The sequence below is a fragment of the Pempheris klunzingeri genome, chromosome 5, assembly GCF_042242105.1.
Source record: "Pempheris klunzingeri isolate RE-2024b chromosome 5, fPemKlu1.hap1, whole genome shotgun sequence".
Lineage (NCBI taxonomy): Eukaryota > Metazoa > Chordata > Actinopteri > Acropomatiformes > Pempheridae > Pempheris > Pempheris klunzingeri.
In genome coordinates, this window is record NC_092016.1 from 22,698,015 (window position 1) to 22,724,852 (window position 26,838).

The 26,838-nt window shown below is 43.5% G+C and overlaps 1 protein-coding gene across 1 annotated transcript in view; it reads right to left on the bottom strand.

The window, feature by feature from the left end:
* The window catches only part of znf423 (zinc finger protein 423), a 136,098-nt gene that overhangs the window by 102,973 nt on the left and 6,287 nt on the right, over nucleotides 1-26,838 (bottom strand). Inside the window, exons 2-3 of the mRNA XM_070830300.1 lie at nucleotides 12,501-12,563; nucleotides 1,158-1,367 (exon numbers count right to left, since the gene is read on the bottom strand). Of these exons, the coding sequence (XP_070686401.1) occupies nucleotides 1,158-1,367; nucleotides 12,501-12,563 (273 nt within the window). The remainder of the gene's footprint in view (nucleotides 1-1,157; nucleotides 1,368-12,500; nucleotides 12,564-26,838) is intronic.

Consider the following 26,838-nt stretch of genomic DNA (forward strand, 5'->3'; position numbering starts at 1 on the left):
TTTCAGGTGTACCCTGCATGACATGATTGCACTGTACAGGCCAGGGGCCTTTGTGTTGCCTGGAATCCCTCACCATCTCTCTAAATATTTTCTGTTGCTCCTCACTGCAGAATATCTAATAAAGGCAAACAAAACTCTGTTCCTGTATTACTGCATCTCTGTCAGACAGTAAAAAGACCTAAGACGTGTGACTCTGGGGGGATTGGATGTCAAGCCAGCGGGTGAGTAAGACATCGCTGAGGAAGGGGTCTTACCATCTACATTACATAGTCCCTAGAAACACTATCTTTACCAGTTTAAACAAAGCCCTCCATCCCCTCCTCCCTATATCTTCATCCTCCTATCAAAAGTAAACACACTCTCACACTCACTAAGAGGAAGACTGCCTTGCAGTAACAAAAAAAGTCTGTTTGCATGTGTGTGTGTGTGTGTGTGTGTGTGTGCGCGCGTGTGTGTGTGTGTTGGCTTGTTAAGTGAGCGTTTGGATTAATCTGTAGGAACCAGATGCCCCCGCCGCGTTCCTTTCAGCCCCTCCATTAATTACACCAGTACTAATAACGGCCTCTGTGTGTGTGTGCGTGCACAAGTCTGTTCCTGTGGGACACATGGGTATAACTGAATCCAACAGCTATAGGTATTCAGAGACAGGGAAGGGCCCGAGTCACCCGCGAATCTATGAGACTCGTGATTCTGCATGATGCAACTGGACTGTTTCATCTGTACCTGAGAGCATAGCACTGAGAAACATGCAGCACAATCGTACACCAGATTTAGACCCACCCACTTTTTAAAATTAGATTGATTACAAAGTGTTGATCTAGTTCAACCTCAGCCCTTAGATGTTATCAAACATCGGGAAGAAATATTATATATACATTATTTCATGTAGCAGCCAAATATGTTATCTCTGATAATATATGCATGTCTTCTGAATACACAACCTCTGACTATTATTTTTCCCTTGTCAATGATATTCTTTACCCCAAAATCAAAGTACTACATTGTTACTAATCCCTGACATTGACTATGTTAGCGCATTACTGAACGAGGTACACACGACTCCAAGTGCACTCCATCTCTGGCATACAAACAGTGGGAGAGTGATGTGAGCCTGGTCAGTCAGCATGAACACTACCAACATCTAGTGACAATCTTACCAGCTGGGCAGTGGTGGGTTCTGTGCTCGGTGAGCTCAGCCAGACAGTCAAAGTCCTGTTGACAGTTGTCACAGGTGAAGATGGACTCGTCATCTAGGTCATCGTCATGATCTCGGTCATCACGCTCATCGTGGTCCTCTTGTTCTCCATCCTCAGCACCCACCCCATGACCGTCTTTGGGCTCAACCTCTCTGTCAGACGCTGGGACTTCTGAGGAGACACACAGCATATAACCATGAGCACATGCTTTTTTTTTTTTTTTTTTTTTTTTTTAAACAGGAGCTATTAACAATGCTTATCGTTATAGCCTTATGTTGTCTTCACATTGATACAGTAACCCCTGGATTAAACGCAAACCACACTGACATAATCATTGTCCTCCACCGTCTTCTGTTCTAATCTAAATCATTTATGCCTTTTCATTTTAGTTTTTGATTTTTCAAGAAAAAAATATTTTTGGCCTTTTTACCAGCTATGTTTAACCAACTATATGTGCAACCTGGCTGAATTGTGCTCAGCGTGTGTGTGGTATATCACTCCAGCATGAGACGAAGTGTGTGTGAACGTGTGTGTCCTGGTAGCAGGCAGACGGAGTGTGAGAGGGGACCAGAGGAAGGCTGTGTCGGCCCAATCCTCACTGCTCCATTGTGTCTCCATTTTCACACCTTATTATCACATTATAAACGCTGAGGATCCAATAGCACTGACACTGAAGACACTGGAGGCGAGGAGAGGAGAGGAGAAAAAAGGGGGAGTTATATAAAGTCATTGCAGGGGATGAAGGGAGGGATAAAAACAAAGTCTGAGTGAAAGATGTTGGAAAAGTGGGAGAAAGGCATGGCGGTGAAACATAACACCAGCATAACACATACATATAAGCCAATATACCACATAGAGCCAAATCTACTAGACCAACCACTAAACCAACTTGAGAGCAAAGTGCTGATATAAAGGGAGAAAAAGGCTTTTAAAATGTTGTGAATATTCTCCACCAATGAAGCAATTTGATTAAAGACCATTAATTACAGCTGCCAGAGCAACCACAGATGATTAGAGCAGAGAACATGAATCAATCATTCTGCTGATTGAAAAGAGAATTACTGTCAAAAAAGAAAAAGGCTTGCAAAGGGTTGATTGTATATGGTGAGCCCATCTAATATAAGGGTACGTCAGTTAAGTTAAACCTTCATTACTAAATTTGAAGTGCTGGCCATTAAAGGGAATCAATAACCTCCATGACTTAATGGACACAACTGAATGAATCCTTTTTGACCCGTAACTGCACTCACTAAAGGGAGACCATTTTTCATTAAGAGCTTCTAACATCATTTTATGTGTGTAAGTGGCAGAAAATGTCTCTGTCGCCTTGACACCTCATTTATAGGTTTTTGGTATTAGAAAAAAAGACACCAAAACCTGCTCGTCAGCTCAGCATCAGCGTGTCTTAAGCGACATTAAAAAACATTCCCCTGGTTTTCCATGGGATCATTCTGGGCCCGGTAAAAGAAGAGTCAAAAGTGGAACGACGGCTTAGTCGATGACTTTAAGAAAGAAAGTGTGTTTGCGAGTCAAAGTGAGATGAATTAGAGTGAGATTCAGAGGCTCCACCGCGCTCTGATTTATTACGAGCGAGGTGTGATGGGAGAGAGGGAGAAAGGGATGCTGAGAGGTGGGGAACGAGGGATTGAGGTGATGGGGGGTTTAGGCGGCTGCTGGAGAGGAAGACAGTAGCGGAGGGGTGGAAGAAGGGATAGATGAAGGGATGGTGAAGAAGAGAGGGAGGGTGTTGGCCATCTGTCCAGTGGTGAGAGCGCCGTCTGGCCGGGGAGAGAAAGTGGCCCCTTGGCTGACAAAACACACGCACACACGCGTGCACGCTGACATACGCACGGCACACGTACGCACATATACACGCTGGTCATTGTGCACACTCACACAAACATACACAGGTAAGCATACATATGCAAACACATAAAAATGCACACTCCCACCAGAGGCACATTACCTGGATACGTAAAAAAGCGCACGCATGTACAAACGATAAGTATAAGTATATATAACGATAGAAGTATACATTTCAAGAATGGTGTAAGATAAATCCCGCACACCAAAAACTACTCATGTGAACATTCATTTCTATAATATTTAGTCACAAATTTTGAATGTTAAAATAAGGTAAATCTCTCTCACTGGGACAAAAAGATTCCATTAAGTATGGGCTGGAAACCAGACAAATGCTCTCTTCAAATTGGTATGATTTTTTTCAGTGCAGCGTCGTGCCTTTCAAAAGCAAGCACACACTACGTTCACACACACACACACAGGCACAGTCTCCCCAGGGTGCCCTGATGCCAGAGGTGAGGGCAGTGCCAACTCCAGTGCATGCCAACACAACCTGCTGTCATAGCAACAGAGGGAGGAGCCAGATGAAACCTCTCCATCTTGCACCCCTCTGTCCTCATCTCTCCCTCCTTTTTTTTTTTGAATACTTGTTTTTGCTGGTCTGCTGATCCTTTTACTTGATCTTCAGCCCTCAATCACTGTACACTGGGATAAAGAGAGAGAGATGGGTGTCAGAAAAGAGGAGGATGAAGGGATGAGAGAGGCCAACACAGTTGGTGGCGTTTCTATTTGTACATGCACTGTATGGTACCCCCTTACCCCCCTCGCCTAACCACCCAACTCCCTCCCCACATGGAAAGGATAATCATGTGTCCTCTTGTGGACCTCAGAGAGAGGGAGATGGGGGGCCTTTAGAACGAGCACTGAAGCTCCTACTAGAGACTGTAGCTGTTATGATCATTACCACACTCAAACAACAGGCATCAGACCTCCTGGCTAGGCCACAGTGTGTGTGTGTGTGTGCTTGCGTTGTGTTCTCAGCATCGTGAATTGAAAGCATGATGCAAGTTTTTCAGAACAAAGGCATGTCTGAAATAGCACATTCTCAATCAGTCACCGAAAGTGCAAGTGCACACACTAAGTCGGCTAAATTTAACAACAGGTCTGTCTCTCTCCATTTTCCCTTCCATCCACACTAAGCCAACACCAAACGTGAGCTTTGTGAAACCTGAAAACGCCTGTCTCGTGTTGTGAACAGGGAAAAGGAAGTGTGTGATGACGGTCAGACAGAGTGGAGTGGTGTTAAGAAGCCAACTTGCTGTTGCCTCAGTCTGTGATGACTAATTTCACATGTCACACCAAAACACAATACAGCTCTTTTGTCATTAAGCTGCATTTAGATTTATGTGGTCAGTGGACAAGCATTCGTTTTTTTCAGTGACATCAAGCAGCACCATAAGAATTAATGTCCATCTTGGTTTACAAATAGCATTTATGATCTATGAACAAATCAATTTTACGTTTATTTAGTTGTCTACTCATTGGTAGTTTTTAAAACCACCTAAAATGAACTTTTTGCATGCAAACATAGCTGGACATAGCTTTACAAACTAGACATTGTTCATCCCATGTTTCTCTAATTTATCACAAAACTCCCTCACATCTCCTTTCTCATTTTCTGCACAACACCTCCCCCACCTCGACCACACCAGATAGAAGCAGCAGGCCTACTTAATGAAAGCCGGCAACTCCCATGGGTGCTTAGGGTGTAGAGGGGTGTGTGTATATATATGTGTGTGTGTGTGTGCTGGGGTATTGATTGAATAGTACGACAGTGGTCCCTAGCAATAGCATGTGTGCACAATCCACTGGCTGTTTCTCTTTCCCTCACATACAGACACACGAGCGCACACACACACGAGCGCACGTCGGCAGGATATAGCTAGAGTCACTCATAGAAGACATATGAACACACACACACACACACACACACACACACACACACACGCTCTACAGAGAACCATTATCTCTGAGTCACAGACTGTCCCTATGCCAGGAATAACTGCACATTCTCTCTCTCTCTCTCTCTCTCTCTCACACACACACACACACACACACACACCCCTCCAATCCCAGGCCCAGACCCCCTGGTATATTCTTATGCCATCCATAGAGACAAAATAAATCAAAATCACGCCCAGTTGACTACATATGAAATGAAAAATACAACTATTTCACAACAACATGAAAGCCACTGCAATGGAGCAAATTATGAAGATTCATAAGATTCACCTAAAAGGACATATTTCAAAAGTGTGGGTTTTCCACCAGTCCTTGAATCACAGAGCCCTGCTGATTTTTATTCTAGCCATGTAATGAGGGACTGAATCACACCTGGGATGCGCCGTGAATGCAATTACAGGAAATTAACTAGCTGGTGGGATAGACAATTCTGGGTCCTAAGAACTGGGATTGAAAAGCATTGTTTTGGTCTGCAGGAAAAAAAGGATGTGTATGGGTAGAAAAAGAAAACTAAATTGAATCTCTCTGGCATTGCCACTTCCTTGTCTACAATGCATTACAGATTTTGTATTTAAATGTCAACATGGCATCATAACCATGATGTCAGTGTCTGGTTTAAGGTTTTGGTCTGCATGTAGAAACAGCTAGAGCAGCAGAGAGGACTGCTCACGGTCATGCATCCACAGCTATTAATGCAGCCTAAATATTTAAATCAGTGACAGCATCAGTTGTACATTTAGTCCATGGACTGAAAAATTAATATCATCAACAGCACCATGATGGCTTATACCTTCATATCGCTCTATGATCTATGAATCTCTATCTATTGATAGTCTATCTATAAAGGCCTGGGAGCGTCATGTATTCTTGAACCGCGTGACACTCCAGAGAAAGTCATGTATTATATATTACAGACTATTTTTAAGATATTTTTCATATGCGGGCGTCTGTGTATGACAGGAGGCAACATCAGGCTAGGATGTGGAGAAAAGATGTTTTTACACCGTGTGTCTCTGGAGGAAAAGTAATAAGCAAGATTCCTGGATGTAGCCACCAGCCTCAGTAACCTGAGGACAATGGGCTGTTTATTAACAGATAAAAATATAAATATATAAATGGATACCTCAGGAATAATGAGGTCACTTTGCATATCTGCAGGAAAGATATGCAGGTGGTGTGTGTGTGTGTGTGTGTGCGTGTGCGTGTATGCGTGTGTGTGTTTGTGCGCACCCTGGGTAATTAGATAAAGAGAAGTGAATTAGCAGAGTCCACAGTGCAGAATGATGTTACACAGCCTAACCACGCCTTGCTGAGACCCACTAATCACCACTCGTTAGGCTCACAGAAGACTATGTGTGGATATTTGTGTGTGTTCAGAGCACTGCTGCGTCTGTTAGTTGTGTGTGTTCTCTCATTATTTATGTTAAAATGAGTTCATTGAGGTAATTAGGGAGCTAAATGATAATAAGCCTTAAGCATACTGAATGGGAGAGAGAAAGCCAGACAGGCGAGGAAAGAGGTTTTGTCCCTCTCAGAAATGTGGGATCCAATCTGAACAGAGAGCCTCTAACAGTGGTTCCAAGTGCTCTCAAGATGGATACACTCCATCCCACAGTCTGACTTTGGTTTCGTGGCACCGTCATGTGCAGTTGCCAAGATAAGCTAGTGGAGACACAAAGTGGAACACCAAAAATCAAACACACACACACAGTCAGCATGACCGCCGTACATCTCTATATATCCTGTGGGAAGAAAACTGGGGAACTAATGAACTCTGGGAAATGTTCCTGAACTGCCCCAGGGTGATAGAAGTGCACTGAAAGAGAGTGCCAGAGCTAGAGGGAGAGTTAAAGGGGAATAAAACATACCGTAATACTGCAAAGGTAAGGTAGTTATTCAAGTGTTAGATTTGGCAGCCAGGAGCTGGTACTGTGGCCTGTCTGGGACGCACTCTGCAGCTCAGAGAGATGTATATCTGCTGGCCAAGCATGCATAAAACACACACACACACACACATCAGTGTCTGTGGAAGCCTAAAACAGCCATCAAACGTTGGGAAAAGGTGTGTGTGGAGCTTCCAGCAAAATGTTTAGAAACTAAACAGTCCCAGCACAAGGCTTTCATTCTGCTCCACACTGGACCGGGATTCACAGGCACCTGGCTGGGCACCACCACCTTCAGCAGGGCTACGAACCAGCCATGAGGTTAAAATCAGACCGGCATCACGTGGCGTGCTTGATGTGCGCAGTGGGCTACAATGCCATTAAAGACAGGTACACAACACTTACTTCCAACCATTTGTTGTGATTGTCACAGATGTCTGTGAAGTAATATGAGCGCAACTGTGTGGCCCTTCAGCAGGTTCAAACAATGATGAAAAAAACCTCCCAATTTAGGCAATATTGTGCTGCACTTTATTTTAATAAACTTCTCCTTTTGAGGTAGGGGCACTGAATTAATTAAAATGTCTGTTTTCGCACAATGCTTTGTAAAAAAACTGAAGCCATTACAGTGTGCACAAAAAAGCTGGCTACATTTGCTCTTGAGTCTTGAGTCGTGACCAGCAATCCCATAAACTGTGATGTGAATAGCTTTACTGTAAGCCCATATACTGTGTGATGTAGTTTACGGGCTGCCATGACTCCAGGAGGCTAGCTGGCTCTGATTATCTCCTAGAGAAAGCAGTGGTCACATCTATGACAGGATGAAGTGGAAAAAGAGTGGTATGTCCTCTCTGTGTGCGTTTGTTGGCGTATTGTCGAAGTGTTATCTGGTTACGAGAGGTAACACAATGGGGGTCGGTGGAACAGTGTGCAGATTCTACTTCGATCAGTCTCTCCCAATCAAATGCGGCTGAAAACACCCTAAATAAAAACACACTATTACAGTGAGATGATACTTTTGGTTAGACTGTCAGGACAATGACCCACCAAACTGAGCCCCCTGAAGTGGGCAGATACAAAGAGAGGTGGACACATTTGGCATAGAGTGCACACTCAAATGCACACTGACAAACCCAGGCTGAACAGGTGCAGCTGGACACAACAACACAGGCCTGCTCTCTGTCTCTCAAGAGAATGACTCCCCCACCCCTCTCTCACCCTCTGCCTCGCTCTGTGAGTGTGTACGTGTGGGTGGGTGGGTGGGGGTGTGTGTGTGTGTTAGGTGGCTATATAAAGAAGCCATCTCTCCTCACCTCCTCCCCTCTTCCTCCCATAGCCTGTGTGTGTGTTTTCACAATACAAGGCCTCCCACCCCCCTGGGAGGAGATCTGCTGAGCCACAGAGTACCAGTCACACACAAACACACACTCAGCTACACACTCTCACATTTAAATGCACACACCTACACATGGACCCCTGGGACATGGTGCAGCAAGGGAGAGCAGCACCCAACACCAATGTCTGGAAAAAGGATGATGAAAGAGCCACTAACGTCATGGAAGCTAACAGAAACACACACACACACATCATACATATACAAATATACATGAAATCAGCCTGACTTGCAGTGCACAGACTCACACAGATCGGCAGAAAACCACACTCAAACAAGTTGACAGCTGCTCATTTATTTGAATTTTTGGTCCACACACACACCCCAACAGAAATTACTCACACACACACACACACACACAAACAAAGGGCTTAAATGCAGCAATACAGACAAAAACACAGATGCACTGTGCTGTCACAAGAAGGAAATAATAGTTCACACACACACACACACACACACAGGAACTGTTTTCCTGTGGTAGCCTTGGGGAAATTAAAACTACATTATGGACCTCCAGAGGGTAGTGGCGAGAGAGGGATGGAGGAAGAGGAAAAGAGACGGAGGAAGTGAGAGAGAGAGAAATGGAGAGGGAGAAGGGCCGGTGTCCTGTTTTTCTCAGCTCTGGCCATCATGAAGATATTAGATTAAACCGGGAGAATAGTGATACTGATTGTATACAAATAAATGAAGTACTTTACCCAGGGTAAAGGGTCAAACCAACCTTGACCCTCTGACCCCTGCAATGACTTACAATTAAGCAGCCACATATGGTGCATCTTTCCTGCTAATCTACAACCATGCGGCACATGCAGTGTGTTTTCACCTGTAGTTGGATTAGAACAAAGATCCTAGTCTTTTGCACCAGAGGAAATACCTCTCTGCTGACATCTCTCAAAATGGCAAACACTCTCACAAGGCAGTGGATGGCAAGTGCGCATGGACACATGCGCTTGCAATGTGACATTTCACATATTTTTGTAGTTTGGATATATTAGAAGAAGCAAAGCATTGATATTTCGTTTTTTGTTGAAGTTTCAAGGACATTTGTAAAATTAGATATTGCAATAACATAAACTGCATTGATCCGGCTATGTTCATTCACTCACTAACACACTTTCCTGATACTTTCTGTCATCTGAGAGGCGGAGGCAGCTTTCTGGCCAGCCAGTCATGTCTGTGTCCCCACACGCACATGCACTCACATTCACACAGAGCTTAGGCTGTGAATAACAATAATGCAGTAAGGTCTCAGTTTCTGCTTGGGGACCTGACAAACCTTTTCCATGATGACTCACTGGCTCTTTCTGTATGTGACTCGGTGTGTATGTTGTCCAAGAGAAACAGTGAGTGTATGTGTGTATGTGTGCATATAAGTGTGTGTGGAGTCTACAGTAGATTGTCAGACAGGAATTGAGGAAAAAAAAAGTCTCTGGAGAAAGAGAGAAGGATTTCATCACAGACACTCACATCTATACATGCCCTCTAAAGTGCACTCCTGCCTGGCTGGACAAGTGTCTCACCCCTACCTGGTTTGTTCTCCTATGAGACTGAACATACGATAAAGTCTGAACAGATGACTCTTATAAACAGGCCAACTCCACGGCTACCTGCCCTTCCCAACTCTCTCTTATTTCCTTTCTCTATCCTTGGCAGCCGCTCTCTCTTTCTTCTCCCAGCACACTGGGGGAGTGAAGGAACAAGAGAAGGAAACCAGGGAGGAAGGGGACAAGTTGTTTTTCTGTCTCGCTAACGGGTGGCAAGGGTAGAGGGAAAGAGAGGTGGAGGGTGTTGGGGCAACTTCGGCCTCTGAGGGCTTCTCTCTGGGGCAGAAAAGCCAGGGAGAGGGAGGCAGGGGGAAGGAGAGGAGAAGTAGAAAGGGGGGAGAATTGGTTGGCTTGATGCTCCCTCCGCCTTCCCTCCTGTGGGTCTTTCCAAACCCACTACACATTTTCCAGAAAAAGCGAAAGAGAGACAGAGAGAGTGAAACTGAGAAAAGAGAGGAGAGAAGACATGGAGGAGGGGTGGAAGTTTGTGAATTTAGTCACAGGATGGGAGGTATATTCCTCTCTCTCTCTTTGTCTCTCCCTCGTTCTCACCCCGTCCTTGTCGACATCATCTCCCAGGGAATAAAGGAAACGAGGTCTTTTTTCTTTATAATCTGCCTCAATAAGGGATAGGCAGCAATTCTCACTCCTTTTCTCACACACACTTATTCTTATTTGAGCACAGATAAAAAGCAAAAAAAAGGTAAGGAAGATAGAGAGAGTTATAGACAGAGAGAAAGAATAATACTTAGAGATTTAGGAGGAGACAAGCATGCAGAGAAAGAGAGAAAAGTGGATGCAGAGGATGCTGGGACAGGGAATTGACGGTAAAATCCAAACTAAAGAGTGGCTGAGTAAGGGAATATGGGACAGTATGTTTTTATGGGAGGAAAAGTGAGAGATAGGTGTGTGTTTGTGTGTGTGTGTTTGTGTGTGTGTGTGTGTGTGTGTGAGAGAGAGTGTGTCATGGGACTCTAGCTTCCTGCAGGAACTGACACACACAGCAGTTCTAGTGAGCCACCCAGGACCTCAGTCAGCACCCCCCTTAACATGCACACTCAGACACATACACACCTACACACACTCACACAGACATAACCCCCCCAGAGGAGAGTTAGCACAGGTTTGAGGATGGGGGGGCAAGGATGGGAGGGTTCAGTACGTCATAGACACCCCAAGGGTCATACTTTCCTACCCTTCTATCCCTGTAGAGCTGAACAAGAGATGGGGCAGGAGAGGGAGAGAGATATAACTGCATATTTACCACATTCAGCAGTATCTTATTTCTCTGTTGGGATCTAGTCAGAGGAAGTGTTTAACTGCTCTCTGATAGGCTGCACACCAGAGCAGAAAAACTAGCTACAGCTGACAAACACCTATAGTAGTCAAAGTGTTTTTCAGTGGTTTGGAAAATGTGTAATGTGATCTTTACTAAGCACTGATGACAGCTGTGAGAAAAATGTCAGTAGCCCAGTTGCACCGGGGTTAGCATATGGAGCCTGCAGACCTGCGTCATTTTTCACCCTGAAATCTTTGACTCATTAAAGCAGAAGTGTGAAAAAAGCGAATTTCCCAAACACCACACCTACTAATAATGATGTTCTGGGTCCAGTCGTGTCATTTACAGTGAGCTCTAGAGCTGTAATGATCAATAGATCAATTAGTTAGTTGATCAACAGCAGATCAATCAGCAATTCTTCTTGAATATATACCTTGAGGGTGACCTAAACCTGCTCTCACGTGCCCTCTGCAGAAATGCTTTTGCCTGCAAAATTACAATGAATAACAGCACATCCATTAAATTCATTTAAGTGCCACCCTTCTATCTAGACACAAAATCAATGTTATTTTTCATTTTAGAAATTAACTCCAGAACGCAGTCTGTTCATTTGTTCCTTTCCCCATTAATGGCAAAAGGGCGAGTGAGGATAATTTCAAATTTCCATCCCAGTGTGGAAACAGAAGAGAAGACAGCAGAGTAGACAGAGAGGAAGAAAATGGAGGGGTTGGTTTGGAGAAACCACTAGGAAAAACAAAATCCAGAAGAAAGAACAAAAAGAAAAGAAAAAGAAAAGCCCTACCATCTCTCTGACTTCCTCCCAGGATATCACCAGACCACAGAGAGTAGTGAAAAAGCACACAAATCTCTCTCTTGTCCCCCCTCCACCCATCTCTCTCTCTCTCTCTCTCTCTCCATATCCCCTTTGTCATCTCTTTTTCCATTCAGTCTGACTCCTGAGACCAGTGAGAGCTCTGTCTCTTTCCACATCTCCCTCTCACTCCTTCTTTCTCTCTTCAAATCTCCTCTTTTCTCTCTTACATGGGTTTTCCCTCTACTAATATTTTCAACAATCCCTGCATCAGAATTCCTTCTATGTTCACTTGATCTCTCCATCTTTTCCTCCTTTTTCTCCTTGATATCCCCTCTGAGCAGGCCATTATAAACCATGTGGAATTGATATTACAAATTGTGTGTGACTGTGTGTGAGTGTGTGTGTGTGTTGCGGAGATGTATAGACTTAAGCCTCTCCTGTGGATCTGACAGCTTGCTGGAACTCTATTACATTATCAGTGCGAGTGTGTGTTTGCCTGACTGTGTGTGTGTGTGTGTGTGTGTGTGTGTGTGTGTGCGCGTGAGTGTGTGTGTCTGTACACTAACCTGTCTGGACAGTTGATTCATCCCAGGTCCCTCCACACTCTGAAGACTCGCCTTCTTCTACCGCTGAACAGGAGGAAGGGGGCGAGAAAGACAAATTGAAATGTATGCTTAGTGTTTGTTTTCAGCAAGAAAAAACATTTTCTGCACAGAGATTCAAGACAGACCTGACAGACTAAGACTGTGCTGGGTAGGGTAAGAGCCACGGCCAAAAGGTCACTAGCTCACAAGCAAAAATGGGTTAAGTATTATGTTTGAAAGGGTGTATTTTGTATACCCTACCTTTAATGTATGCATTTGACTTATTGTTGTAAACCAAACCATGATCTTTTGGCCTCCAAACTGAACATGTTTAAGTTTTGGACAAGTCAGGCGAAACAAGCTAGCTTGATGACGTCACCATGGGCTTTGGGTAGTTGTGACATGGAGTTTGACACTATTTTGTAGAACAAAACAAATTAATTGATTAATCAAAGTAGTACGTGTCAGATTAATCATGTAAGAACATAATTGTTGGAGTGCCTTTTTCACTTCAACACAACGACAGAGGCAAAACTATTAGCCTAAATAATGTTCATTTCAGATAGAAACGACAACACTGACAATATATCTGAGTGTGTGAGTGATGTAACTTGACTACAGGTACTTTTTTGTAATACAGGTCTCATCGGTTCTCTGAATTAATTTTACGTCTCCCCATCTTTGGATCTAGAGTTCAAGCAGTGTCAACAGACCGTAGCCAATACATTAGCAGTTTAAGTGGAGTCTGCATGGATCTACCTCTGCAAATGTGCATCCTCTGTAAATGTGTGTTATTTAACGCCCCTAAAAATAAACCAGGGAGGCAACAAACATGCAGGTATTGACGGTGGCAATGGCCTGAGATCTCACAGAGCTGATCAGAGCTGGAATGTGACACTGACTTCCTGGGTACAGCAGGAAGGAGGGAAATACAGCTGGCACACAAACAGGAAATGGCTGGAGCCACCACACAATGGGGTTTCCTGTACATCCCCTCCCCACCACACGATTCCTCACCTCTGTCTCTGATCTCTCCGAATCCAAGTTCTCATCCTGCTCTTTCCAATGACCCCCACCCCTCCAAGTCTTTATGTCGCTGCTTATATTCCTCACCCCACATCCTCCTCAGCTCCCTCTTGACCCACCCCATCCTCACATTTAAGCGAAGCCAAACACTCAAATGAAAACAAGAAGTTATAAATCAGTGAAGTGTTCCTTTGACAAGAAAAACAAACTGTTGAGATGTTTGTTTCAGTTAAGACCCTTTTCAGTTACTCATCCTCACAATCATATATAAAGTCATATGCGGACCAAATATAAGGCAAGATTTGTTAGCTAAATATGTGGGTGTTCATTTTTCCCTGATAGTAATGTAGACCATTAAAACTACAACTACAAACATAAGGACAGATACTGTATGTAAATCATCATGCCACTTTTACTTACATTATATTATATCTTACACATAATGTGCAGTCAACATATGATTTCTTAGAGTGAGAATTTATCAAGTAATGGTCCACAGCCTCAACTTGGAAGAATAAAGTTATATTGAAATTTCCTGCCAATATAATCATCAGTGATCAGATCTTTTTAATCAATAGGCTAAAGCCCTGCATGTTGAACTGTACTAAAGAGAACTACTGTTGAATTCTTACATAGCAGCCATAGCAGACTGTCAAAGCAAACCCAGCCTTGAACATTTTAAATGGCAGTGTTCAATAGACACTAACATAGCGGAGTGACTTCATCTTTTACTGGCCAAAGTTAACACCAGGCAGTCATTTCCATATAACACAGTAACACACGTACGCACACATGTACCCACACACACACACACACAGCTGATCATAGGCAAAGCAGGCTGACACCACAAGATTAACTGCCAGAAATGCGATGCTTTAATCTCTGCTTCCTCAGTGTCTTCAAATACCCATCTACCCACTGAAACACAAGATAGTCTTTCCCTACTGTTTGGCACATTTGATGACATAAGAAAGCTGCAGCTAGAGTGAGTTGTGTCCAGAAATACAGCCCAGTTCACCTACAACAGTGACTCCATGAACTGATGGCATGCAGTGTTGCCATAGTTGCCCCTCCCTCTCAAAAACCTGGGTCAGGACTCGACTAATTTTTGGATCAGGTCTGAAATCTCCCTTTGAGAATCTGGGGCTGGAGCTGGTTGTGAGGGCCAGATGTGGACCGCTGTGTGCTAATAACGGACTAATGGATCTCTGGACAAACACGTATGCACATGCAGATATGAGCACTTGAGGGAGACCCACACAGGATTTTAACTTGAAGCCTGCGCATCTGCCTGAACAGAGACCTCCCACCATGACTAAGATATCTGCTAAACACAGCAGACAGAAACAGATGAGAAGGTCTGGGAAGAGAAAACCAGAAGAAAAACAAAGTGCTTCCTCAAGGCTGATAAAAAGGAGTTTTCTTCATAGCGTATTATCCCACAATTAAGCCGTGTTTTGGGTTGCATGATCAGTCAACTGTACTTGGCATGTCCAGACAGACACCCTGGGAAAACATACATGCTAACTGTGTACATTCACAGGCCGAGTGTCAGAGGGTCACACCTGGGCTGAGGCAGCCAGTTTGTGACTGTACCATAATGTGCAATAATGCATTTAAATTAGGGATGACGTATGTCATAATGGCATAGGGTTAGCATTACTGTATACATCACATCTTCCTCAATTTAGCACTGACTTTAACTAAAACAAATTGTGGAGAACTGCAGTGCACAAGAGTGACAGCTGAGTGCAACAACACACTCACTGCACAGAGAGGAACGTCAACAAATACTACGTGGCCTTGCAATGTGGTATTGTGTGTGCGCTGTGCAGCTCTTTCCTTTAACACGAGTTTTTGGCTGCAGCCACTGTGGAGTTTCTATTATTTGTATACCTCTGTGTTGGTGACCTTTTTCTATTTAATGAATGTAGTCTAAATGCTTGTTGCACCCGCCACAGTGTCCATAGACTTTTCCATTAATGTTGGTCATTTTCTTTAATTGTCAAAGTCTAATTCTATGGCAAGGAAGGTCATTGTATATTTCTTTAATTGATGATCTATTGTATGCTGAGACTGCAAACTGCATCTAAATTAGATTTGTTGTTGATTTGGACATCAAGGCTCATGTTGCTGATGCTGTTCCACTACCCTATACATTGACATTTAATGCAATTGATTTTCCAGCAGGGCAGCACAGTGGTGCGGTGGTTAGCACTGTTGCCTCACAGCAAGAAGGTTCCAGGAGAGAATCTGCTGGTCTGCAGTTTGAGCCTAGGGCCTTTCTGAGTGGAGTTACATTTTTGTTGTGTGGGTTTTCTCTGGGTAGTCCGGGTAAGGTTCACTGGCGACTCTAAATTGCTTGTAGGTGTGAATGGTTGTCTGTCCTGTGATGGACTGGCGACCAGTCCAGGGCCAACCCCAATGTCAGCTGGGATTCATGTATCACCCCTTCCCAAAATGTAACAAGAGTTTACTAAGAGTACATTTGAACTGACTTACTTTTATGCAAGTACATTTTTACACAAGTATCTTCACTTGAGTAAAGTTTCTTTAACACAACAGTACATTTACTTGCATACAATATTATATTACTTTCCATCTCTGTATGAGTGATACCCTCAGTGTCTTTACCAACATGCAGTGCAGGAATAAATGTAATACTGACGCATGTGTTTACAAGTCATTTGAAGCAGAAAAGTGCAGTTGTATGAGATGTCAGAAACACTTTCTCTCATATGTACACTCCAGTCCCATTTCCAAGTCACCTTGAATTCCACATAAGCTTTTTAGAGCACAGCACACATCTCAGCACCCTGACAATATTATGCTGTCTCACGGTTTTAAGGAAAGGAAGCAGAATATTCTGGAACCTACATGAAAAGGAGGGATCTGTATTACTTATGGACAGAGGTCTGAATCAAAAGGTTTCACTTTCTGACAAGCAGCATTCCCTGCTGAGATCACACTCGGCTTGAACCAGGCTTCCCCGGTCTTGTTGTGACAGGGTTTCTCTGTATTTTTCCCAGACAAGGTGAAATCATGATAACACACCATGTTCTTTTGGTAGTTATGAAGAGATATGGATGCTAGAAACAGACCTAGATCTGCTGGTAACTCTGCCTCTGATAAAAGCCCATTTTTCTTGATAAGGCTGTTGGGAATACAGTGTGTTTCATTAGCCAAGCACACATAGCTTTATTTAGATTCCCCTATCCTCCCTCTGTCCCCCCTCAGAGACATACACACCATTACTGTGAACCCTGCACACACCAGGGGGTCGCTGGGGGTGTGTGGTTGCATGGGAAGGGTTGAGCATACTTACACATATTGTATGCGCAAAAGGAGGGAAGTTAAATTGGATGTGAGTGACTGTAAGAAAGAGTGTATGTGCATACAGGAAAGAGTGTATGTGCCTACCTGTGTGTATGCCTGTAGATAGTGTACACTAATAAAAAACACAGCATTCACAATATTCAGTGAATGTCTTTTCACTCGTGTGCTGCTCCATCTGTTTTCTGCCTTCAGCACATCTCACTTCCATTCACACTCAGGCCTCCGGTTTGAAAACTGTAAACTCGCACCATAAGCCAATTAACATTCAAACAAGCGCTAACGAAATATCCACAGCTTATCGTTTCTAACGGAGGTTAGAACGCCACTTTTCTAACAAAATACTACTCATTTGTAGGGAGAAGTTTTCTTATTTTTAGGACGCCATCAGTCATCAGATTTGATGATCTGGTCTGATGATCTCACCTTGCCTATGTAACATGGCCTCATACACACACATAACATACCTGTAGGCAAGCCAATAATTAAAGGCAGCACAGGCCTAAAGATCAAACAATCTGCCTCAGCAACATCACACACACACTGTACAAATTCAGCACTAACAAAAACCCCAGAGCAGGATATATACGAGTGTGTGCGACACAAAGCAAACAAGATGCTACTGGGAATCCTTGCAGCATCTATACACATCTGCACGCACACAATAGTGAAGGCTGGCTTTTGCTGTTGCTTTTGTTAACCCCTGAGACACCTTAGTCTGTCGAATGTGTGTTTTAGATGTGTGTTTCAGTAAATACACCAAATGTAATAACTGTTAATGAGAACACTAAAGACGTGATTTCCCTGGAAGTGGAGTGTACTTTGAGTCAACGTTCCTTACAAAGGCTTTGAAACACCTCTTATGAGAATATAAATACGGATTGTTTATGTGTATTTGGCAGCCTGTTGCTGTAAGATTTCTGCAGATGGCAGGATAGTCAAAGACAAAGGCCACCATGCTATGTGCAAATAAATGTGCAATACCATTATTTTTCGGTGGGACCATACTATAGAAATGATACAGCAGTTTAGGTTTAAGAGCTTTAAAAACTTGGTAAACATATTACATTTCTGTGTGTGTGTGTGTTTTAACGTGTCCTTCGTAGCACTAAGGGGCAAGCTACTGAAGCTGGGAGAATAAAAGGGGAAGCATACAACAGCACCACATTATCCATTCTGGCTAAACACCAATAAACAATTAGATGCATACACACACACACACACACACAAGCAAACACACAAACAGTAACTGCTTTACCAAATTGCAACACAAAACTACACAACACTCCTGTCTGCTTTGTAATGGGCTGCTACGGTTCATTAGTCAGGCACACAATTATGCCAGGGTGTCCACACACACACACATTTCCATGCATACGCAAAATAGGTCCTAATATGAGAATCTGCAATGCAGAATTTCCAAATATCAAAGTCTCAGGTCTCCAGATAGAAAACATACAGGGATTGGAAATTAGATCCTTGACCTTAAAGCTGAAAAGAAATATGTCATGATAATAAATAATAACAAATGACTATGTATAATGGTGGCATACTGTAATTTTGGTACTTGTTCTATTAAATGACACTGCTCAGACCACCTCTTGCAAGCACAAAAGCCAAAGCCATTAAAATATTACTTTTCAAAGTGATTAAGTCAGAGTTAGCACTGGCTTAGATTAATGGTTGAGTCATCCACAACTGCTTGCAGCAGTATGTATGGGGTTCTTCTCTTTCAGGTGATTGAACACCTGTAGCCGTCATACAGCACAAGAATGATGTGCGAGTTCCATCTGTAGTCTCCAATTTTAGCAACGCACTGCAAATATTTACACATGGGTTTAAGAGTGAGGGCAATTAATTACATTTTCTGACACAGCACCTGAATGTAGAGAAACAGACCTAGTACTCTCTTACCTGGTAAGCTATTTCAGCTTCATACAATGTAATCATTTGTTAAACTTTCAGAAATGTATGACTACAGAGAGTTTTAGAAAACAGTAATGATTTTAGTTTGTCCACATCAAATCCAATCTCCTACAACAACAACAACAACATGGTAAATCGAGGTGGAAAAGAAGGTGCGACCTGCTCCTATTACGCCTACTTGACAATGAAGGATTTAAACCCCTGAAGAGCTTTGTTGCACCAAAATAAAGCTCTCATAATGGAAAAGCATGTTAAAGAAGTTGGCAGATCATGTCTCATGCACAACAGTGAGCTACGGCTGTTTTGGCACGCTCCAATTAAAGTTTTACAGTACAACAGAGGAGAGGAGAGGAGAGGAGAGGAGAGGAGAGGAGAGGAGAGGAGAGGAGAGGAGAGGAGAGCTGCTAAGTGGAACAGAATAAGCAAAGTGAAGTTATGCCTCTGCATCATGATGTTATCATAAACAAATATTTACACAGTTGTTGTTGTCATTAATTATGCACATGCACACACACTCATTAACACCTCTACAAAGCAGTACAATCGTGCACCTCTCTCCACCGTCTCCTTTCTCTACCTTCCTCTTTTCCTCCTACGACTTTACAACCTTATCTATTTTCCCTCACTTACTTACTTTTCTGTTCTGTCTTCCCATGTTCATTACCCATATCCTGACATCTTTCTTCACTAGTGCCTCTCTCCCTCCATCTCTTAAGTGTTCCTCCCCTGACCACCGTACACCCTCCGTGCTTTGTTCTAACATTCATCTTTCTCCATCACCCATTTTCATTTTCTTTTTTGTCTCTCTGTCTCTCCCTCTCTCCATTTCTCTTCCACACCTCCCTATGCATTTCCCTTCTTCTACCATTCCCACTTGCTTCTGTCTTTGTCTCCCTTCTCTTCTGTCCCAAAGCACTTACAGCCTCAATAAGACAACCCTTTGTCTTCTTTCCTCCTAAACAACACATGCATGCACGCACAGTATCAGGGCCATTTATTCCCAAGGCAGCCCTAGGCTCTGGTGTTCCCAGATCTCTTTGACGAACGGGTCACTGTGGCCAATCATGCATTGGCCATGCGGCCCAGAGAGGCGGGATGTGGGTCAGTGTAGCCAATGATACGCTGGTCCTTTTCCCTGAGGGGCAGGCTGATTGACAACTGGTGCTGGACAGAAGTCAAGAGGGTAATTGTCATCCGACTCTCTCTCTCTCTCTTTTTATCTGTCTGTCTCTCCTTCTCATCCTAGACACTCATTTTTTCTTCCTCCCTCCTCCCTTTTTGTCTCCCTCTGTCCCTCTTACTTCCCCTCTCCAACCCGCTCTCTCCCTACAGCTCCAAAGGGACTCTCTCATTGGCTGCCCTTCCTGTCCCTCAGGAACGACTTTGTGACGCTACTGGCCGAGGGCTGATGCCAATCTCCATCCCCAGCCTGCCCCCCGGGAGCCCCCCAACTTCAATGGCCTGTGTCAAGCACGCACACACACACATAAGCAAGCACTTCTAGTCAGGGGACGGGGACAGAAGCTGATTAACCAAATACTTTTATCAGCAGTAAAACCGCTCTCTCTGCCTGCCTGCATTCTGAACAAAACAGCCTTAAAATACATAAACACACACGCAGACACACATCCTAAGCACTGAGCCACTGGCCAGAAACACCAGGCTAGTCTGGGGTTTGGGACAGCATGAGCATGTGTGTGTGTGCGTGCGTGTGCGTGTGTACACGCATGGTTTTGTTTGTGAGAGTGTGTGTAAAGGGACAGAGGTAGCAGAGGGCTTAGATGGATGGCAGAGAGAAAGAACAACAACCACACAAAGCCTGGCGGACAAGCTTCATCGCCCTCTCTATCTTTCTCTGTCTGCTGTCTCTCTTCCCCTCTCTTCCTCGCTTATCATTTTTCTCCTCTGTCCCTCTCTTTTGATCCAAAATGTTTCCACTATCTGATTTTGTTTTCCTGGTTTTTGCTACTCTCTTCCCTTCAGCCATCACTTCTCTCAGTCTTTCTTCCCTCTGTACAGACATCCCAACTATTCTCATCTCTTCAGCCATTTCGCTCCTTGCACCTTCTCCATTGTTTCTTGCTGAGATGAGGTCATTGTGGCTTTAAACCATGCCGTGCTGTCCAACTGAGTTGCTACGCAACCTCCCAGACATCCCCGACTTACCCCCAGCAACGCAGGAGCAGCTCAGCATCCCAGAGGCTTGTGTTAAAAAAACATTGACCCAAGACTGAAAGACACGAAGGCCTAAAACAATGTGGATTAAATCTCTTTAACAGGTGTAAAAATTGAAAAAACTTTGTTTTATCTTTTGTTGAACTCAAGTGTAACCAAGCGTACATACACAAACACACACACACAATGTAAACTGTTTGAAACGACAGGAAACATAAGCACAGGCTGCTTATCAACACACAACAAATTCACCTCTCTCAACCTACGGGGAGCAGAACAGTCATTTTTACACACACACACACACACACACACACACACACTCAAACAAGTGCAGAGTTGATGTTCAGGGCCAAACAACACAGCTTGAGATTAAAGAGGCTCTCTGATCTGACATTTGTTTTTCTGTCTGTCAGAGAGAGTGTGGCGGGAAGAGGAATCGATAGCAGGAGAGACGTGGAGGGGAGAGAAGAGGGAAGGAGGAGCAAATGGAAAAGTTATAAAGACAGTGGAGTAAGAAGTAGGAGAGAGAGGTAAGTCAAAGGAGGAGGAGCAGAGGAGAGATGAGAGGGAGGTGAGGATGAAAGCACCAGTGAGGAGAAACATGAGAGGTGAAGGAGGGCAGCGAGGAGAAAGGGATGAGGAGTAGGACAGAGAGAGAAAGAGAGGGCAGGACGAGAGGGAAAGCATTCCTCTGGAGTACATCGACTCTGGGGAAAGCTCCAGAAATAACTGAACTAGAAGTTCCCCCAGCAGCCTCCACTCAGCATTACAGTGTGGGACACACACACACACACACACACACACACACACAAGTCAAACAAAGGCACCAAGTTCACAATTGGAAGGCTGTTCTCCGATATGAACACAGACTCAAATGTTGTCCAGAACAGCTGACACAAATTACAGGGTACAGCAGTTACAGTGCATGCACATTCACTCACTCACTCACACACACACACACACATTTGCTCAGAGTACATGAACAACAAGAGCAGTGAGGCTGGGGGGTGGAGGGGTGTGGAGGGGTAGGGAGGGGTACGTAATTGCCTTCTCTTGTAGTACAGGCTGGGGAGTGCTTTTTGACTGAAGACACCAATTTCACGCTAAGGCATTATTTAGCTTGATACAAACTTGATTAGGCTTTACAGGAGGAGAGAGAGAATGAGAAAGAGGAAGAGAGAGAGAGAGAGGAAAAGGGAAATAAACAGCTTTGTGTCATGCCGCATCGCTGGCGGATAGATTAACTTGCTCGTCACGCTCCTTCTGGGAGTAACAAGAAAAATATACACGCGGCGCGTGTGCGCTTGGAGCGTGGCTGGTTGTTTGTTTGTTTGAACAGACGTACAATCAAGCATCTTATCCTGCACATAAAATGTAACTTTCATTTTTCAAAATAAAGTTTTTCACTTTCTCTTTTTGTTTCATATTAAAACTGAGGTTTAAAGTAGGCTTTGGATCTATTGTATGTCTACAGAGTACAATTCAGAAACGAACTGACCATCCTGAAGGTCCCCACTTTTGCTGATATTGCTTAGCAACACATTTTATTCTGAAAGGTGATAAAAACACAATTCAGTCACCTAAGGCTTGAAGCGTATCGGTGACTCAGACAAGGTGGGAGCCAAGCTCATAGTTATCAAAATCTAGAATTTCTGCTGACAAAAAGGGCAGTGTACAATATCTTCATTTGCTCACAGAGATACTCATCAGTGTCAAAGTTCATTACAGGCTACAGGCAATGTACATTTCAGCTCAATATAAGCTTTAGTGGAGAGAAACCATTGGCTCAGTGTGCCCATGTCAGTGAAAGAGACATGTATTTACAGACATTATTCTCCTACACTACAACACTTGCAGTACAAATGCAGTAATTAGCTTCGTAGGGTCAGAAAAGTCCCGTTCTTAACCGAGAGGAGAGGAGAGGAGAGGAGAGGAGAGGAGAGGATGCTGGGTGTGCCAGTCCCTAGACTGCTTATCAACTCTGAGTCTAGGCAGACAGTACTTCTGCATTTTTAAAATTGGCCTGCACTGACCAACACACACACACACACACACCCCTTCACACCAATCTCGCCATGCCATCTCTTATTCTCTTTCTGCTCTACCACTTCTCCTCCAACATCGTCTCTCTACTTCATTCTGTCTTGATACAGGCATAAAGCTTTTATTAGGGACCTGACTTACAAGAGAAGACACCACCTCATCCTCCTCTGTTGTTTCAGCGCAGTACAAGTAAAGTCACTCTGGCTTTTTTCTGGACGTGCCTGAGCAGTCACAGAAGTGGACGCTTGCTCAGCTGGCTTCACCAAGACTTTATATTGAGAATATGCAGCAGAAAAAGAACATGATGTAAACAAAATACTTCAACCATGGACACTAATAAAAAAAAATTTAAAAAACAAAATGAATGTCGGAATAAAATCTTCCACCTGATTTTGAGGAACTTACTACGCTGACGACAGTGTTAAAATACTACTGTATGGTCACTGTGTGCTACGTATGCCCTCAATTTATCTGAAATGTTTACATTTTGACCATCAGACAGTAGAATTTTTAGACTCAAAAAAACAATAGGGTGAATCTGCTGAACAGTGTCACTTGAGAAGAGAATGTATCTTAAGTTATAAAAACAGGTCATAATTAAATTGTTCATTTGGAGGAAATTAATATTGAAGATGAAGATTACGTGGAGGGATAATAAATGCCAAACACTCCCTTATTTTCTTTCACACCATTGCTATTCTCTCTTATTCTGTATGGAGTCTCTCTCTCACTCGCGGTCACACTCCTGCTCTCTCACTTTCTCCTGCTCTCTCTTGCTCCATTGTATGTCTCACAGCAGGGCACTCTTGCCTTTTGACTGGGAGGTGAATAGAAGGGAGTTAGAAAAACCAACTGAAGACTCAAGCAGTAAAAAGAAGTATTGGTGGGTCTATAGTGGGGCACACTACAAAGACCCGGCAGAGTGTCCAATAAAAAAGGAACACAACACAAGCAGCGTGTTCTGTTGAAGACTCCACGCTCTGAGGACAATGCACATTAGTCTAGGTCCATAGTGTGTGTGTGTGTGTGTGTGTGTGTGTGTGTGTGTGAGTGTGTGTGTACTCGGAGCAAAAGGCTACCACACGTAAAACTGAGGCCTTGTCTGTTTGGTATTCAGACAGATCAGCGTGTGCTAAAAAGCTGTACAGTGTTATCAAGAAAAAAAGTCTTCCTGATCTACTCTTAAGACGATGCATCAGGTTTACTTTGCCAAATAAAGTTGCTTAAAAAAACAGTTAACTCAAAAAAGAAAAAATGATAAAGAACAAGTGACTTTTGACCTGGCCTGAAGCTCAAACTCAGGAGGTTATGCAGGGTCACACCAGTGCTCATGCACACGAACGCACACACACATATATACACACAGCTATTGATGAAAGGGTGACTTCAGGGAAATGGAAAATGTGGTGTGTGTGTGTCCACGAGAGGGAGGGAGGGTAGGGGGAGGATATATTATGCATCAGCCAGGTGTGCAGAGGGGAACTGCTAATTGCCCCCACCACTAATGTTTAATGTACAGAATAGGAAGAAGAAGGAAGGAGGGAGGGATTATTAGAGGGGGGAGTGGGGAAGGAAGGAGGTAAAGTAGAGGGGAGGCTGCAGGAGAGGAAAGGAGCAAAGATGGGAAGAGGGGAAGACAAGGCTGAATGTGATGTAATGAAGGAAGCAAGGAACAACAGTAATTATACCCAAAATAATAAGCTACTATTTCTCCTCCTTTACCAGCTCTGTCATAATTTATCACAGTCAGTGAAATCCTTGTATTTCCAAAGAGTTGAAAAACACCCTGTGCATTTTTAAAACAATGGATTTTTATGTATAAATATTTGAAAATAACTACAAATAATGAATGAAAAAAGTCTCAGTTTAACCTAGAACAATCAAAAACACCAACAGCTGGTAACAAAACGAATGTGAGCTTGCTACACTCGTTGGATATCTGGTAAGATAAGAGACACCACGGGACATGAGACTTAGCCAAACACTCCAAACCATTCAGACAAATAAACTGCAGGTAAATCGTCAGTGAACAAAGAAACAAGCATAACGTCTTGGTAAGAGTCTGTAAGAGATGCTGACTGACACACACACACACACCAGCCTTGTTGGAAACTTAGAAGGGCCAGTGTCCTCTGAGATTGTCTCGTGGTGGGGGGATATGGGTTTGGCAAGCTAGGTCTAGATTGACTGAGTGTGTGTGTGTGCATGCATGTGCATGTGTATAGTCACACCAGCATCATCTTTCTCTTCTTAAAAGCTGAGGGCATGGGCATGCATGGAGCTCGGCTACACTGTGTGTGTGTGTGTGTGTGTGTGTGTGCGTGCGTGCGTCTCCTGAGGGGTGGGTGTGTGTTAAGGTCCAGTGAGTTTGCAGCTGATAAACGAGGCTAGCTAAGCCGCTACTGTGGCACAGTCCTGGCCCATGACGCCCTGTTCTTACACACACTCTCACACACATGTACATGCACAACCACACCAGGCTGGCTGCTGATAAGGAGTTGTCACTGGCATACACACACCTCACTGTGGGACTTCACCCTTTCAGGACGAACAGATGAGTTCTCACGTGCGCGCACACACACACACGCACACACACACCTACCAGATGATATGACCTTCTCCCGTCCATTATTTCAGACAAAACCTAATTTTCCTTGCTCAGCCTATTGAAAGAATGGCCCTTATCGAGTCAAACCAATACTTCACTCATCCCCAATTACACACCTGTGCTTGTTTTCCCACAGTGTTTAGTTGATTTCACACAGGACCAAAAGCATCACTTAACTGTCATAAGAAGGTATATCGGCGCAGATGAAATGAGGTCGATGTCCAACATGAGAAAGAACACAAGAGAGTACACTGAGTAACCATCATTTTAACCATTGTTGACACTGTCATAAAGGTGCATAAAGGTGATTCAACTCTATGGTCATGTTTCAGGATGTAGTTAGTGGTGTTTTATTGGGCAGCATCATTACTGTATCCACCTCACTTACATACTGCATATATGGATGAGCAAAGGAATTTGAAACACGTTGAAGGAAGGTGAAAAAAGGTGACAGGAGAAGCCTTTTTCATGGGATTCTATTAGCATACGAACATGTTTCGACTATTCTGGTCACTTCATGAACATCAGAAAGTTTCTTTTGGGTGGTCAGACAAAAAAAAGTACATGCTTGTGTATTGTTAGATAGAATAGGCCTTTTTCACATTAGACATTTTGACTTGCCACAGTAAGAATAGTACAGGTAAAACGCTTAGTCAAGAAATCAATTCACTGATCAACAGAAAATTGGCAACTATTTTGAAAACTATAGTTTTATTGACTTTTCAGGACGACATGCCAAATATTTCTGGTTCCAGCTCCTCAAATGTGAGAATTTGCTGCTTTTCTCTGTTTTACTTCATTATAACTTGAATATCTTTGGGTTCTGGACATTTGTAGGCATGACCTTGAGCTCTGGCAAAGATAGACATTTTATGAAGCAAACAGACAATCGAAAAAATAATGAGCAGATTCATTAATAATGAAACTGATTGTTAGATGCAGCCCTACTCCATCCTACGACTGTCAAATGACAATGTGACAGTGAGCAAGCATGAACAGTACCAGGACCCTGAAGCAGCTAAATGGAATTCAGCCCTCATTCATTTTATTACGTACACCTGTGTTTGTCCTACCATTGAAAGTCATCCATGACAATGACCCACTCTACTCACTTCTGTTCTACTGTGAAACTTCAGGTCTGTCGAAATTTAGTAAATGAGCGCAGATCAACATGAGGCCAATTACAATTCAACGCATGGTACTGCTGGG